This window comes from Micropterus dolomieu, linkage group LG11 (assembly GCF_021292245.1).
Source record: "Micropterus dolomieu isolate WLL.071019.BEF.003 ecotype Adirondacks linkage group LG11, ASM2129224v1, whole genome shotgun sequence".
In the NCBI taxonomy this organism is placed as follows: domain Eukaryota; kingdom Metazoa; phylum Chordata; class Actinopteri; order Centrarchiformes; family Centrarchidae; genus Micropterus; species Micropterus dolomieu.
In genome coordinates, this window is record NC_060160.1 from 19,483,545 (window position 1) to 19,499,934 (window position 16,390).

The window sequence follows — 16,390 nt, forward strand, 5'->3', positions numbered from 1 at the left end:
AGTATCCGGAGTATCAGCATTTGTGGGTTCGATTATACTCTCAAAATGGCCAGAAAAAGAGAACTTTCTTCTGAAACTCGACAGTCTATTCTTGTTCTGTGAAATTAAGGCTAATCCATGTGAGAAATTGCCAAGACACTGAAGATTTCCTACAACGGTGTGTACTACTCCCATCAGAGAACAGCACAAACGGGATCTAACCAGAATAGAAAGAGAAGTGGGAGGCCCGAGTGCACAACTAAGCAAGAGAACAAGTACATTAGAGTCTCTAGTTTGAGAAATAGACGCCTCACAGGTCCTCAACTGGCAGCTTCATTAAATGGTACCCGCAAAACGCCCGTCTCAACGACCATAGTGAAGAGGCGACTCCGAGATGCTGGAAAAGAAAAAGCCATATCACAGATATTAGACAGAGGAAGATTGGAAAAAAGCGTTATGGACAGACAAATCTAAGTTTGAGGTGTTTGGATCACACAGAAGAACATTTGTCAGACACGGAACAAGTGAACAGATGCTGGAGCAGTGCCTGACGCCATCTGTCAAGCATGGTGGAGGTAATGTGATGGTCTGGGGCTGCTTTGGTGCTGGTAAAGAGGGATATTTGTTCATGGTAAAAGGGATTTTGAATAAGGAAGGCTATCACTCCATATTGCAACGCCATGCCATACCCTGTGGACAGCGCTTGATTGGAGCCAATTTCCTTCTACAACAGGACAATGACCCAAAGCACACCTCCAAACTATGCAAGAACTATTTAGGGAAGAAGCAGTCAGCTGGTATTCCGTCTGTAATGGAGTGGCCAGCGCAGTCACCAGATCTCCTACCCTATTGAGCTGTTGTGGGAGCAGCTTGACCGTATGGTATGTAAGAAGTGCCCATCAAGTCAATCCAACTTGCGGGAGGTGCTTCAGGAAGCGTGGGGTGAAATTTCTTCAGATTACCTCAACAAATTGACAGCTAGAATGCCAAAGGTCTGCAAGGCTGTAATTGCTGTAAATGGAGGATTCTTTGACGAAAGCAAAGTTTGAAGGACAAAATTATTATTTCAAATAAAAATGAGTATTTCTAACCTCGTCAATGTCTTGACTATATTTTCAATTCATTTTGCAATTCATTTGATGAATAAAAGTGTTAGTTTTCGTGGAAAACAAGAAATTGTCTGGGTGACCCCAAACTTTTGAACGGTAATGTATGTATCATAGCAACCAAAGCGCCTCAGACGAAAAATACGCAGCGCCTCCAAAGCGCACCCTAGCGCTCCAAGCTAGGTGTTTTCAGAAGAGCAGCTGGCGTTTTCAGCTGGTAAAAAACGCTTTGGTGGACACAAGCCCTTAACTATTCATCCCTCACCCCTCAATCCTCCCTCTTTGCAGGTGTGGTCTTTGTTAGTGAATCAATATTATAATTATCTCTAATAATCTCAGTGTTTTTGTGACAACTTTACTGTGGTCAGAAATAATGAACACTTTCATTCATTTAGGCTACTCTCTGTCCTTTCAGGTGGACATTATGAGGAATGGAAATATTTACAGACGACACACTGACCCAGTATCTTTCACAGGTTTTAGATTTATTGCAAAATGAATAATCAAAGCATACTTGCCAACCCTCCAGATTTTCACATAAGACTCCTGTTTTTCATTGCCCTCTCCCGGTTTCCTCCCGGGGTCACAGCCAGGTCTCTTGATCTATGACAAATGTTCACAACTTCGTGCCCTTTTCATTGCCTACATTACTTTTGGCAATGTACAGCACCTACAGAATACAGAGTGCTCACAACCCACCCCTCCCACAGCCACTGCCTATTTTGGAGGTCTCAAGGTTGGGAATTATGAACAAATATGCTGTTTAGTAAGTCAATTAATATATTTTGCAATTGCCTCCTTCATTCAGCAAAAGTGAAAATATTTTTATTCATCTTGTTAATGATTTTCATCAGAAGAAGTTAGCCAGCCATCCATTCCACTGCTGCTCCAACTGCTGCTCCAGCACCGGCCACAGCTGCAGTGGCAGCTCCCGACAGACCAGCTGCACCTACGGCAAGATTACACAGGTTTTTAATCAAGGTATCTGCAACATGATTTTACTCTTGTGAGGGGAAGGTCTGCTGTGACCATCTTGCATCGAGGCTGTAATGCATGAAACTGTAATGTTCGTAATGAAAGTAGATATGAGCAGTGGAGAACAGAAATGTTAACTGAATGCTATTTTGACGTGTGTGTGTGCGTGCTCGCGCGAATGTAGGCTACTTCATGCCACCCCTGAACAAGTCAGTGCCCCACCTGTGCCACCCTAGTTAAAATTGTCTGGAAACGCCACTGCACAGCAGAAAGAGGTGCAAAAAGGAGGATCGGTCGCTCAACAATGTAAAGCTTCCATTAAGTTTCCCCTTGACTGGCGAATTGGAAAATTCAATGTCGCAATACTACAACTTAAAAATAAACTTTTAAAATAAGTAAGGATGTTTAGGCTACCTGCTGCCTGTAGAACAGCCACGGTGCTTCCTGCAGCCACTCCTCCTCCGTTAACGACTGCAGCAGCAGACATCATGCTGGCAGCGTAGGAGCCTGCTGCTATTCCAGCCGAGGTGAAACCTACACCGGTCAGAACAACAGGAGCTGCGACCACCGCAACTACTGCACAGGGACAAGAACGCAGTGTTAATTTGTTAGGCCACTGAATCGCAAATGACAGCCTAACATTCGGTTTAGTTTTACATTTGACTTTTGTTCATTTAAGTGTATTAAAAGTAAACACAGGTGATCTATAAAAGTTTTCCTCACCTGCTCCTGCTCCATGGCGAGTGCAGAGGTGAAAAAAGAAACAAGTGCTAAAAAGTTTTCCTCACCTGCTCCTGCTAATCTGACGTAAACATTGACATTTGCTATGGTTAATATCATTATTAGCCTACGATTTTATAAAGAAAACATAGGCTACAAAGAAAAAGTAGAAGTAGTCTACTTTTAAGGACCTGTATGTGAATCGTCAAAAAAAAACAACTCACCAGGATCCATTGCTGCTGTTCTCCGTTATGATGACCACTGAACTGTGCTGGTTTATAAACTGTTAGGTTTCGTTGTCCACATATAACCCATAACATTTCTGAGGTGGTAGGCTAAACCATGAGTATAACTGGAAAAAACAAGCTAAAAAAAACAAGCTACTGATTACTGCATTATATTTGATTTTTTTTTTTCTGAATCCACCTGAATTTTGTTTTACTTCATATAAGTAAAGACATTTCCACCATAAATTGGTGCAGCAATGTCTCCAGAATGCAGTAAATGAAGGGGTTAATGCTCAAAATCTTCTGGGGGAGGATTGCCATGAATGAATATTTTTGCCCTGTTCTCGTGACTCTAATGTATTACTGCGTCTCGTGGACTAAGTGTTTTGTCACACCCCTGATCTGAGCCCTAAAATGTCCCCACCACTTTTCAACACAAAGTGACGCCCTTCGGCGGAGTGATATGATGATGAGGGAATGTTTTGTTTGATTGTCGCGAGATGGAATTTTTTTTAAGTGGACGCAGTCATTTGGAAGAAGTTGTCCCCATGCTCTTATTTTACCCACGTTTACCCTGTAGGTCTACTTTAAATTAACTATCTAGTTAACGCTAAGATTAACCAGTGTTACAGTGATAAACTAGTCTGCATTCTGTGAAAACTTGATGCAATACTAGACTCTAATCAGTAGAGTGTGCTATTTCCCTGCCATATGAAAGGTATCAGTGGCAGCAAAACCTCCTCAGTTGAAAGTCCCTTCATGCTCTGTCTGAGTGATAATAAAAGCTCATATTTTGTTTACAGAAAGTTGCAGACAACATCTTTGCTGTTCAAGTTGTCCGGTTAATATATCCAATGATGAGCGTCATTACAGAAATGGCTGCAGTGGAAGAACTTAAATCTCAGTTTCGTGATCTCCTGACTTTTCCTCTAGCACCACCATGAGAATGACAATTCATCTCAATTTAAAGAGGTGGTATTATGCTCATTTTCAGGTTCAAAATCTTATTTAGGGGTTGTACCAGAACAGGTTTACATGGTTTAATTTTCAAAAAACACCATATATTTCTCATACTGCACATTGCTGCAGCTCCTATTTTGTGTTGTACGCTCCGCTCTTGAGCTACAGAGTACCGCATCTTACTTGTACAAAATCTTTGTTGGGAGTTGCACATGCGCAGTTCCCAGGTAAGGACTACTAGCCAATCAGAAGCAGAGAAGGGCGGGTCGTAAGAAACAAGGTAGTGTGCGCCAATGAAGGTTAAAGTCAAGGGCAACTGGACTTGGTTGAAGATACCAGAAAACGTTTAGTCCCTCATCCACGGGACTTCTTCAGTTCTGACTGACTGGTAGAGAAACTCAGCTATTTAACCTCAGTGGGGTCGTTTGCCAGGACCCTCGATACTGCTGGTTGGTTAGTGATAACTATGACCTGGATGACTGAGAATCTTCACAGACAAGGTAGTGTGATCCAAATGAACGCCGCTTCAGACTGCGACCGTAACCTAGCAGATGGTATAAGTTACTCAAAGTCCACAACCAGACAACATCATTGTTCCACATCTTACCATTAGGACTAAACGTTGAACTGTTGCCGGTGTTCTGACGATCTATGCCGCCTTGCCGAAAAAAGCTACCATAGCGCAAATCGATAGACTGGACTCTACTCGGCCCTGCTCCGTTTTCCATTGCAGATAGTACCCAGAGATAGTACATAGCTTGTTGTCACAGCGATGCCACACACAACTGCCGCGACGTAATGTTCAATGAGACACACACACCAGCGATCCACACAGCTTTCTCTTTTTTAAGTTAAAACATTTCAACATTACTCAGAATGTAAAGACAGATATGCAGTATGAAAACCTACAGCTGTGTTTTCCTCTGCCGTTGTTGCTGCAGCGGTCTGTGTGACGGCGGGAGCAGAGGGCTCTGTGAGCGGGCGACTGGCCGGCCTCACACGCTCCTCCCGCGGGTTGGCGCAGGCTTCCCCCGCAGCCACTTGCGGAGCTCCTCAACTCCGAAAATATTCAAGCACATTTTTGTTCCGCCATCACTTCTCGTAAAACTGTCAATGTTCGAAATCTACACAGCTGATTTCTCACCTCAAAACTTCTCAGAAGTGGATTTAGTGATAAAATTACATACGAAAACTGTAAAATATAAAACTTTCTGTTGCTTGCCTCTGTCTGGCACACGCAATGATGATGCAGTGAATAGTGACGATGCTCTCTGACCAATCAGCAGTCTGTCGTGTTTTCACGTTACATTTTAGTTTCCCTCAGCTCGCTTGGAACCTCGACGGAGGTGAGGTGATACGAAAAAAAGTACCTGGAAGCAGGTAAGGTACAACATTTCTACAATGGAAAACCAAACAAAGGCCAGTCGAGCCAAAGGGCCTCCGCTCAGACTAGCTTGGTTTGAGGGTGTGTCTGACCCCCGCTAGACACTTGGCAAGCTTTATGAGCGTTTTCATTGTGACCTCACAAGTAAAGGAAGTGAAGGGATGGACTACAAACGAGATGTTTTCAAGCGGTTCAGAGCAGAGCTTTCTGTGGGAGATGGGAACTCCCTTTGGGCTGGACTTTGGTCTTTTTCACTTTGCAAACCTGTTACATGCACACAAAAGATATATAACTCACTAAACGAGAGGGGAAAAGCCAAATACCACCTCTTTAATTTAAAAGCCACCTGAAGTCTTGACCTGACCAGAGTCTGTGGAAAGGAAAAGAAATCTCAAGCTTCACAGCGTCAGCAGCACAACATATGGGAAGAGGTAACATAGGCTATTTGGCTACACAATAAATAATAATCACAATATTCCTAGATAATGAAGATCAGAATGTATCACAATGCCACCTGCAAGAATTGGAAATTAAGAGGCAAAATTTAGGAGCAGGAAAAAAAGGTTGTTTTGGTGGACAAGAAAATGGAGCGCCTCCAAGAGGACAGAGACTGAAACAGACAGAGAGTAGGGTGAGATGGGTTACTTACCAGTCAACCAGTGAACACTTCTATTAATTTACTCACTCAGTCTTTTCAGGTGGATATTATGAGGAATAGAGATATTTACAGACGACACAGTATGTTTCACTTGTTTTAAAGATTTAATGCATGCATACTGGGGTGGCAGTGGCACAATGGACTATGCCTTTGGTGTGAGAGACCCGCGTTCAATCCCCCACTGTGACCCATCCACCATTGTTAACCCTTAGTTGCTCCAGAGGCGTGCGACCTCTGACATGTATAACAATTGTAAGTCGCTTTGGATAAAAGCGTCAGCTAAATGAATAAATGTAATGCATACATTTCAGAAATAAATATATTTCATTTATTCTTTGATATTTTGGTGAAGAAGCTAGCCACCCATCCCGCTGCTGCTCCAACTGCTGCTTCAGCACTGGCCACAGCTGCAGTGGCAATTCCTGACAGACCAGCAGCACCTACAGCAACATTACACAGGTTTTTAATCAAGGTATCAAGTCACAGAGAAGCTGAGAAAGCTTTGTTCTCAAGCCAACAAGCTAATTCAGTAGTACTTTTGTCATCACCAGGGCTGGATTGGTAATCTGGTTTACCGGGCAAATGCCTGGTGGGCCGACACACCTTTAGAGTTGTAACTAAATTATTTATTTATATAACTGTTAAAACGGGCCAACAACCGGCTCATAAAGCATGGACAGTGGCCCATTGGGTGATTTTCTATACTGGCTGTAGAAGGTTTGATACTCTGAATAAAAGAGGCTGGAGACTTCAGTTAACGTTTATCATGGTGCTTTACTTCCCGTCCTTCTCACTTCCCCTATTACACATTAACGCAACAACCTAGCGCCCCCTGGTGGGAACACTGTAACATTACACTTTCAGTACACTGGCCCCATCACATCTCTTACTAGCCCCCACCCCCTCTGTTCTGTGTTCCTTGTGTTATGCCCCCCCCAAAAGAAATTCTTCAGACTGAGGCCGCAAATGTGCGAAAACAACCATGTGTTAGCTACCGGGGCTGCAGTAGCTTCAACATCAGCTGTAGTACCCTGAATAGAGCAGGCACAGACACTTGAAGGAGTAAAGGAGAGCTGTGGCCGCTGACAGGCAGAGGAGGAGGTTGTGTTAGCGAGTGACAGGGCTGAGTGAGAGAGAGAGCAGGAGGAGAGTGGAGGTGAAGCGGTAAGCATGAGTAGCTCAACCTGTAGGGAAGGAGCGCAGGTTGGCACCGATGATGGACATGCAGAGGACAGACTGGATGATGGCTGTGTAGAAGTGGATCAGCAGCTCCTTAGGCAGATTGAGCTGCCTGAGCTGGCGCAGGAAGTGCATCCTCTGCTGGGCCTTCTTGATGATGGTGTCAGTGTTGGGCTCCCACTTTAGGTCCTGGGAAATAGTGGATCCCAGAAACCTGAAGGATTCCACAGCAGACACAGGGCTGTTGAGTATGGTGATGGGGGCCAGAGTGGGGGGGCTCCTCCTGAAGTCCACGGTCATCTCCACAGTTTTGAGTGTGTTAAGCATTGGGGCCAGGAGCCTTCCTGATCTTCTGTCTCTGGAAGAGGAGGCTCACATCGTCTACACAGATCATGAGTGCAGGTGAGGGGTCGGAGAGGGGGGGTGACAGCGTGGCAGTGGGGGAAGGTGACTGTGGGCTTCTCAAACCTACAGTAAAATCCATTCAGCTCATCAGCCAGTCATTGAGTACCAGCAGTGTTGGGGGATGGTCTCCTGTAGTTGGTAAGTGTCCGCAGGCCTCTCCACACTGACGCAGGGTCGCTGGCTGTGAAGCTTTTTTCAAGCCTTTCAGCGTAGCACCTCTTTAGTCAGAGTGTTCCTGGCCTGGTTGTGCAGGACTCTGTTCCCACTTCTGAAGGTCTCCTCTTTGGTCTCACAAAGCTGCCTGAGTTTCGCTGTGAACCAGGGTTTTTGGTTCTTGTATGTGTGCATGTCCTCACAAAATCTGATGTAGGATGTCACAGTGTCAGTTAGTTCATACAGGTCAGTGGCTGCAGCCTCAAAAATACTCCAGTCAATACAGTCAAAGCAGGCCTGTAACTCCAGCATTGACTTGTTGGTCCATCTTTTCATAGTTTTTACAACAGGTTTATGTTCTTAAGTTTTGGTGTAAGTTAGTTTAATGTAATGCCAGCCCTATTTCTAATGATGGCACTTAAACGGGGTATTAAACGGGCCCAGGACTGTTTATCATCAGGCTGCAGCCTCTACTGCTCTCTGTTTGCACACAGCGGCTAGTCGAGCGAGATGTCGCGGTGGAGACGGTGAAGTTAAGTTCGCTCCAAACTACTGGACACCTACGCTCGTTAGGCCTACTGTAAGTACGTGCAATATAACCTGTGAGTAAAAAGACCAGAAGTGTCACTTTGTGCTGAAAAGTGGTGCAGTGATACACTTACATTTACATTTACATTTACATTTACATTTACTCATTTGGCAGACGCTTGTTATTGTGCAAATAAACCTTTTCTCAAAGCACTCTCACATAACATTTCTTGTTGTAAGCTATTTATCAGAACCATTTTAACAAACATTTTTAAAGTGGTGGGGACATGTCACCTATGAAAAAGACTTAAAAAATACTTTATCAATACACCGGTCTGTAAGGGAAATCATCTCTGTCCTCAGTCTGTCATCTTGTATTTACCAGCACAGCTAATGTTAACTTGGCAATAACCCAAATGTTAAAAATTATCTAAATAGAAAGCTGACTGTCTGCAGCCTTAAAAATTGGCACATTGCTAGCTGAGACAAACCAGCTGCTCCTCCTACCAGGTAACATTACTTACAGGCAGTGAATAACAGCAGAGGGGAGGAGGAATGATACAGACTGAGTTTTTATTCTTTCTAAACGTCACTCAGTATTATGATGTAAACATTAATGTTGCTGCTCTAGAAACAGCATTTAGCTGTATTTAAAATATAAAATTCTAATCCTATAAATAATTTTAAAACCAGGCAGTTAATATGCACACTTCAATATGTCTATTTATTGCAAGTCATGTCATCTCAATATATGTTATCGCACATTGAATATTTTCCTCATACCCATGCAGGCCTACCTCATGCCATGCTGGGTCTGGTCTTACCAAATATCCATCACTAAATAATCTATCGATAGTGGGATCGTTAAGCAGTCTCAAAATCGAAGCCATGAAGACGTGTCAGCAGGGCCACGTCTGGCTGTCCTGCTACCTCACCCCCTCCATCTACACAGATCCCAATCTGAATGTTTCTATCTCGGTTCAGTTCCTAGATGAGACGCTGCGGAGCGTTTAGCTGCTCGACATGATTGTAGCTTTCATCGCTCCACACAGATAACAGCTGATCAGGACTCCCCTCTGCAGAACCTTCAGTCTGGTTCTGACCCAGGTTGTGTTCAGTAAGCAGGTCTCTCTGTGTTGGAGCTGCAGGAGCTGATGTGTCACATGATGATGGGGAGCCTGGTGATGTTCATGAAGGACTCTGTGCTCAACATCCTCAGTGAGACACTCTCAGAGGACACCTGTCCTCACATCGTCTTCTTCTTCCTGTGTCCACCTCTCCTTGCGTCTTCTTTGTGTGTCCACAGTTTAGTCTCTAGACTGGGAGAACTTGGAGCCCCTGGAGACCATCATCCCCATCCTGCAGCATCTTAAATATAAAGGTGAGTGGTGTCCAGGAAAGGGTCCCTGTCCTCCAGTCTGATTAGTCCTCTGACTCCTTTGTCTGTGTTCCTAGAACACCTGAAGTCCTTTCTGCTGCTGCTGCTCCGCAGAGAGAAGTACGACAGGAACACACCTGGACACTCGGCTTAGAGACTCCTGGGTCCCCATTAACGTCTCTGTCTGTGTGTCCCAGGCCCAGTGATGAGATGGTGAAGATGGTCCTGAGTCGTCCCTGTCACCCTGAGGACCAGTTCACCACCAGCATCCTGAGACACTGAACGTCCAATCACGACAACACGCTGGGAGAAAACATCAAGACCCAGCTGATCAAGAACAACAGCCAACCCCGCAAGAGACAGAGGTGAGGACAGGCCGAGATGGACAGAGGTGAGGACAGACGGATGAGATCAGAGGTGAAGACTGACAAGTGAGGACGGTCTTTGGGTACCTGTTGAACAGCGGTTGTGTCTCCGTCCTCAGTCTTCACAGTTCCAGCAGTAAACTGGCTCAGCTCACCCTGGGACAGATCCTGGAGCTCATGGACAACCTGAGGCTGAGCCTGAGCAACACAAAGAACAGCTGTCAGTACACACAGGCTTATTCATCACTTCAGGAGGTATTGATAGCTGATAGCTGATTGTGTCTCTCTGCCAGTCTTCACTCAGACCCCGATCCTTCAGGCCATGCAGCACGTTCAGGCCAGCACGTTCCACAAGATGAGGCAGGCACTCACACTCACACTCACTCACTCAGGGTGACATCACTGCGGCGGCTGATAATATCACTTCCTCCTCCTGCAGGAGTACAAAGACTCCCAGACCAAGCCTCCCAAGTCCCGCCGTAAGGCTCCGGCCTCCTCCCCTCGCTCCCGGAAAGGAGCGGCTCCGTCCACCAACAACGAGGAGGAGAGCGCCTCTAGCAGCGCCTCTAGCAGCGCCTCGGTACGTAGGCCCACCTCCACATGCTCCTCTGTGTAAGGACAACCTGAATCTCCGTCTTGTTCTTTGATTGGTCTATTTCAAAACCACAATGGAAAATTTGATATTTAATGTGTCTGATTTGTGTCTTCACCAAGCAGGAACCTCCAGTAAAGCCTCAAATCTGCATTCTCTCTAACAGCCAGCATTGGGGTGACTCCACTGGATCATATATGGTCTCAGTCGCTAGTTTCAAGTGTTCTTCAACACAGCATGATGTTCATTTAGTAAGTTATTGTCCCATTTAGAGGAAAATAGACAAGAAACAGGGGAGGCTTTAGGGCGGGGCTACTTTGTGATTGACAATCGCTATGTGTGACCCAAATATGGTACCCCATGGATGTTCAGTCTGTGTTCAGGACGGAGCTGAAGACCTCTTTTCTCTCAGCTGGACAGGTAGGCTGGAATAAAATACAGCTGCTCGCTACTTTCTATAAATTTAACTAAAAGATGTTCTGTTAGCTTCCTGCTCAGCTTCCAGTCTGAAGAGGAGATGTTTGTTAACCTGCTTCACTTCTCCAGCCATTTGGGAACAGACTTTTGTTGGTCTGGAGAAGCTGAAGCATTTATTACATGACACACCGATACCGTACTTTTACTGCAAGAATATTTTTCTCCTCTCAGATTCCGAGTCACTTTCTGTCACTCGGACAATCAAACACTCTGAGACCTCCAGATTAAAGGAGCTGCTCTGATAACAGCACCTGTCAGGTAGACGTCCTGCAGTGTTTCTAAAATTTCAAAATCAAAATTTAAGGCCTTTAAAAGTCTTAAATTCGCTGAAGTTTGTTTTCTAGGTCTTAAATCATTTTAAACGGGTATTTAGTTTCCAACATCCATGTAACTCTGCCTCTAATGCTCATTGAAATGCCCTCGCAGCGCTCAATGTTTTTTTTCCTGGTGGAGTGGTGTAGTTCTTTCTGTTGCTAGTCTAAATATAATTTGCTGGATTACGACTACAAAGACCAACAGGGAGCTTTCGTGTTATTGCCGCAAGTCTTTTGGATTGTACCAGAGATATAAAACGGATTTATTCTTCCGCAATGGGGAAGTGCAACCGTAGCAACTTTTGGATGGGAAAATAGATCTTAGGGCTTAAAACCAGTCTCTAGCAACATATTTGAAACCTACTGTTGCTGCTTAATGAATGAGCGCTGTTAAAATTTCACACGATTGTTAATGATTTTCAGTAAACTACAGTAACACTCAACGCATGGCTGTCTCCCTCTCCTCCTTCTTCAAAGGATGAAGGAATGTGAGGGAGAGAGCGGCAGAAAGTGATGGTGAAAGTTAGCAGAGCATAAGATCAGCATTAAGTTGTCAGGCTACAGCTCTGTCCTCTACCGGACATCTTGATAGTTAAATTAAAAAGAAAGGATGGTGTTGACCATGGAATAAAATTATGCATAGTCGCTTTTTCCACAAAACACAGTAAAGTAGTAAAAAGAAATTTTATTTAGTTCAAGATTCAAGTTATCACTTAACACAAAAAAATCTCATTAAGAATCTGGAAATAGAGAATGTTCAACATTATTGCAAAAATGAATGAAAACAAATGATTATCAAAATTGTTGCTGGTTATTTATCTGATCAAGCAGTCAGTTACTTAGTCTATTCACCTTTATGCAGTATGTGTCATTTCTACATTTAAGGTTTTGATACTAATAAAGACAACTTGAATTGTAATAATGGAGTTGTATTTGTATTTTTAACAAGATAACTACCTCAGATTCCCCATCGTTGTTGTTGGGGTCAGATTTATCACCACTCTTATGGATGGGAGATATAAGAGTTTGAGTCCAAGTGCCAGCATTAAAACCGTGTTAAATAATTTGAGCACTGCCATGATTTGACTTGATTGGACAGTAACATGACAACAAATAAATGCATGAATAGATGCCAATACAATGACAATATACATTTATCAGAGCTGTCGAGGATAAAACCAAGACACTTATGAGAAACTTATTTCCATTGTGGTCCTCGTCTGTAGCTCTAGAGTGTTGTTTTTATCATTTCATTTGTAATGCTGTCAGTACCACATGCTTTTTTGCTTTTAGAGATTTCATCCCTTGTTCACTTCATTTAGCACTACGGGTGAAGATATAATGCAGGAAGGTGTGTGCTTGTTTCCTTTCTGTGGTTTATGCTCTTAACAGTTTCTGTTACATGTGTTGAAGCATTGGAGGAAAAAGTGTGACCTAAGGATACCTGATCAACAAGAACAAAAAACGAATGAGTCTGAACTCCAGCCCATTATCCAGAGAAAACCTAGGATGGAAATTGATGGAGGACAAAATGATTCTTCGTCTTCACAGCAGGGGGAGACAGACACCAACCAGATCAGTGAGACTTAACTTAGTTTTACAAAGATCTGATGTAGTATTGCCTAATAATGATGAATTTCATTTAGATAATAGTATGCTGATTTGAAGGAGCGTTCTAGTTAAATGTAATGTCACTGTTTCTATTTACATCAGTGTTTTTCATAGCTTTCAGTTTTTCAGAATTGATTCTTGTTGTCACGTGATGAAATGTAAACAACATAATGTCCTGTAGCCTTGTCCATACATGGTTAACAGGTTATACTTCACATGCAAACAGTATCAGTCTGAAGGCTCCCAAAGCAGACATGAAAGACATTTGTCAGAGTACCTTTTCTTTGACAATATTGGTCCTTCATATATCTACTCAGGAAAGCTCAGCGTGAATAGCCTAGCATGTAGTGTGTAAAACACGTTTAAAACATAAATCCCCACTCTCATCAGAGACAAAGCCTCATGTTCTGGTCCAGCAGAAGTTGTGACTGTGGCCCTGACTCCTGCTCTTCTAGCCGCCATAGGTTTCACCTCAGGTGGAACAGCAGCAGGCTCCATTGCTGCCAAAATGATGGCGCATCTTGTGAATGCTCATGGAGGAGTGTCAGCAGGAAATCTGTTTGCATTCATGCAGTCAGTTGGTACAATAGATATTTAATTTTCATTCTTTTTATCTTAATGACCTTCTGTCTGTAGCCAGTCAATACAAATATATGGAAAAATATGTGTTAAACAAATGAGCATGTTTTTATAGTAGAGAGGAGCAGCCTGAGCAATGACGTAGAAGGTAAAACTGAGGCTCAAAATCATGATTCACCATTAGGTTTTTGTCTAAATGGCAAAGAGAGTGAATGCTCTCGGAAATGAAATCTGCTGCTAATAATGGAGGTGGAGGAACCATTAGGAGTGTCTTTAAATTTCAGTTGATGAGGAGGGTTTGCACTAAAATAGAGAAAAGGTCGTTTTAGACAGAATAAAATCTTCACTTATGGACAGGCAAATGTAACATACAGCTGTTGGTCTGTTGGGAATCCTCAAATGTGATCTCACTGCAGGTGCAACTGGTCTGTCATGGACCTCCACTGGAGCTGTGCAGGAGGAACACTAGGATGGCTGCTATCAACCGTTTGTAACCAAACTAAAAGCCACTAAAGATTTACAGCATTGATATGCAACAGATTCACTTTTTAATAAAGACAACTACAAGTTATGACTATCTGTACTGTGATAAACCTGATATGTGTGCCACACATTCAATTTAAACCATCAGTGAAGAAGCAAGAATAAGGACTTAAGGATCCTTATCCTTTTTAATTATTGTACTGTCCAATTCCAAACCAAAAATAAATCCATGCAAATGTTTTTTTTATTTCCATAAAAACTTATTCTGTTTTTGTTACCGTACTAATTTCAAACATTTGCATGGAGTTAATTTAACAAGACAAGGAGTCTAGCATCTCTGTGTGGCTGTATTTAGACCCATTGGTGCTCTGAGCTAAAGACAGCATGTTAACATGCTCACAACGACATTGTTAACATGCTGGTGTTTAGCAGGTTTAATATTCACTATCTAGCATGCTAATGTTTTCTAATTAGCACTAAAGACAGAGTATAGCTAAGGCTGGGAATAACATTAATTTTGCTAGAAACAAAGCTAAAAGATAATCAAAAGTACACTTCATCCTGTGGAAACATCTTCTCATAACTGTTCTGATGTGGAGTCACAGCAAGTATGACAAGAAGTAGATCATATTACATTAAACTGTAAATAAGATATATTGAAATTACAAATGATATTGCAGTAATTAGTGTGTCAGTCACATATTCAGCTATTTTAGTCTATTTAGTCTATAATTACTAATGAATTTCCAGCTGCAGTCCAGCTCCTGCAGATTCACACAGAACAATCACTAGACACTAAAAACATTAATTTACATGCAACACCATTAAATAGGCTCGATCACACTAATAATTTATACATACAAATCTACCAGCTCATATCAACATATAAAGAACAGCACATTCATCCAGTACAATGAAATTACATATGACTGGTTGCTCAATATCCCTTTCGAATAAAGATTTTCATTCTTTTTCCCATGGTGCAAAGAAAAGAATGAAGATTTTCATTCTTTTACCCATGCAAGTTTTCAGCTCAGCTGGAAGCATGTTTCAGTGTTTGACTGCCTTAAATAAAAAAGCAGATTGTGCCAAGGCCAACAGCAGTCTGCCACAGTGGGATGTTTATGTCTGAGTTTAGTGTATGGAAAGGTTCTGAAAAAAGCTCTTCAATGGTGGAGAAGTGCCTTATCTTAAATGCCAAACCAAGTTCTGAAAATAGAGAGACATTTTCAAAATTTTTGAGGTTCAAAATGTACGAATTGTAACACCTTAACTAACAGTTCTTACGCATTATTTTTAAATTATTAATTTTATGGCAGTCAACAGTCTATATGAGCACAAAAGGCACAGTAGGGTTTACCACCAAATATGTATTAGTTCAAAGAGAAAATAAAAAATAAATAAAACCTTTCATTCTTTTACTCACTTGGTCCTTCACGTGGACATTAACATGAATAGAAATATTTACATAACACACACTGCAGTATCTGTCAATGTTTTGAAGATTTATTGCACAAAACATTTCAGCTGTCTGATATGTCAAAAGTGCTGTTTAGTAAGTGCATATAATAATTTGTAATTGCCTCTTGCAATGGTGAAAATATTGTAAACGCATCTTGTTCCTTCATGATTTTCAGACGATGAGTGCAATCAACCCCCCGATTGTTCCTCCAGCGCCGGCTACAGCTGCAGTGGCAGCTCCTGACAGACCAGCTGCTCCTACAGCAAGATCACACAGGTTTTAAATGAATGCATCGAGCCACAGAGTAGCTGAGAAAGCCTTGTTCTCCAGCCAGAATGTTAAATTGAAAGTTACAGTGGGGGAAAAAAGTATTTGACCCCTTGCTGATTTTGCAGGTTTGCCCACTTACAAAGAATGCAACAATCTACAATTTTAATCATATGTACATTCTAACAGTGAAAGACAGAATCCCAAAGAAAATTCCAGAAAATCACATCATATGAATTTATAAAAATTGATAACCATCTGATGATGAAAAACAAGTATATGACCCCCTACCAAACAGCAAGTATTCTGGCTCCTACAAGCCAGTTAGTCTTTCTTTAAGACACAGCCCCAATCCCAACCAATTATCTACATCAAATACACCTGCCTCACCTCGTTACCTGTATAAAAGACACCTGTCAACACCCAAACAACCAGCATCCAACATCACCACCATGGGCAAGACCAAAGAGCTTTCTACGGACATCAGGGACAAGATTGTTGATCTGCACAAGGCTGGGATGGGCTACAAGAGAATCGGAAAGCAACTTGGAGAGAAAAGATCAACTGTCGGTGCAGTTATCAGGAAAT

The 16,390-nt window shown here is 42.6% G+C and overlaps 1 protein-coding gene across 3 annotated transcripts in view; it reads right to left on the minus strand.

Moving 5' to 3' along the window:
* Positions 1-1,551: 1,551 nt before the first annotated feature.
* The window catches only part of LOC123979163 (interferon alpha-inducible protein 27-like protein 2A), a 15,934-nt gene continuing 1,095 nt past the window's right edge, over positions 1,552-16,390 (minus strand). The window contains exons 1-3 of one of the 3 annotated variants that reach the window (XM_046062939.1): positions 3,005-3,225; positions 2,475-2,636; positions 1,552-2,034 (exon numbers count right to left, since the gene is read on the minus strand). In XM_046062939.1, the coding sequence (XP_045918895.1) occupies positions 1,946-2,034; positions 2,475-2,636; positions 3,005-3,014 (261 nt within the window). In that variant the 5' untranslated portion in view covers positions 3,015-3,225 and the 3' untranslated portion in view covers positions 1,552-1,945. Of the gene's footprint in view, positions 2,035-2,474; positions 2,637-3,004; positions 3,226-15,563; positions 15,793-16,390 lie in introns of those variants that run through there. The other 2 variants (XM_046062937.1, XM_046062938.1) reach the window with 2 other exon arrangements.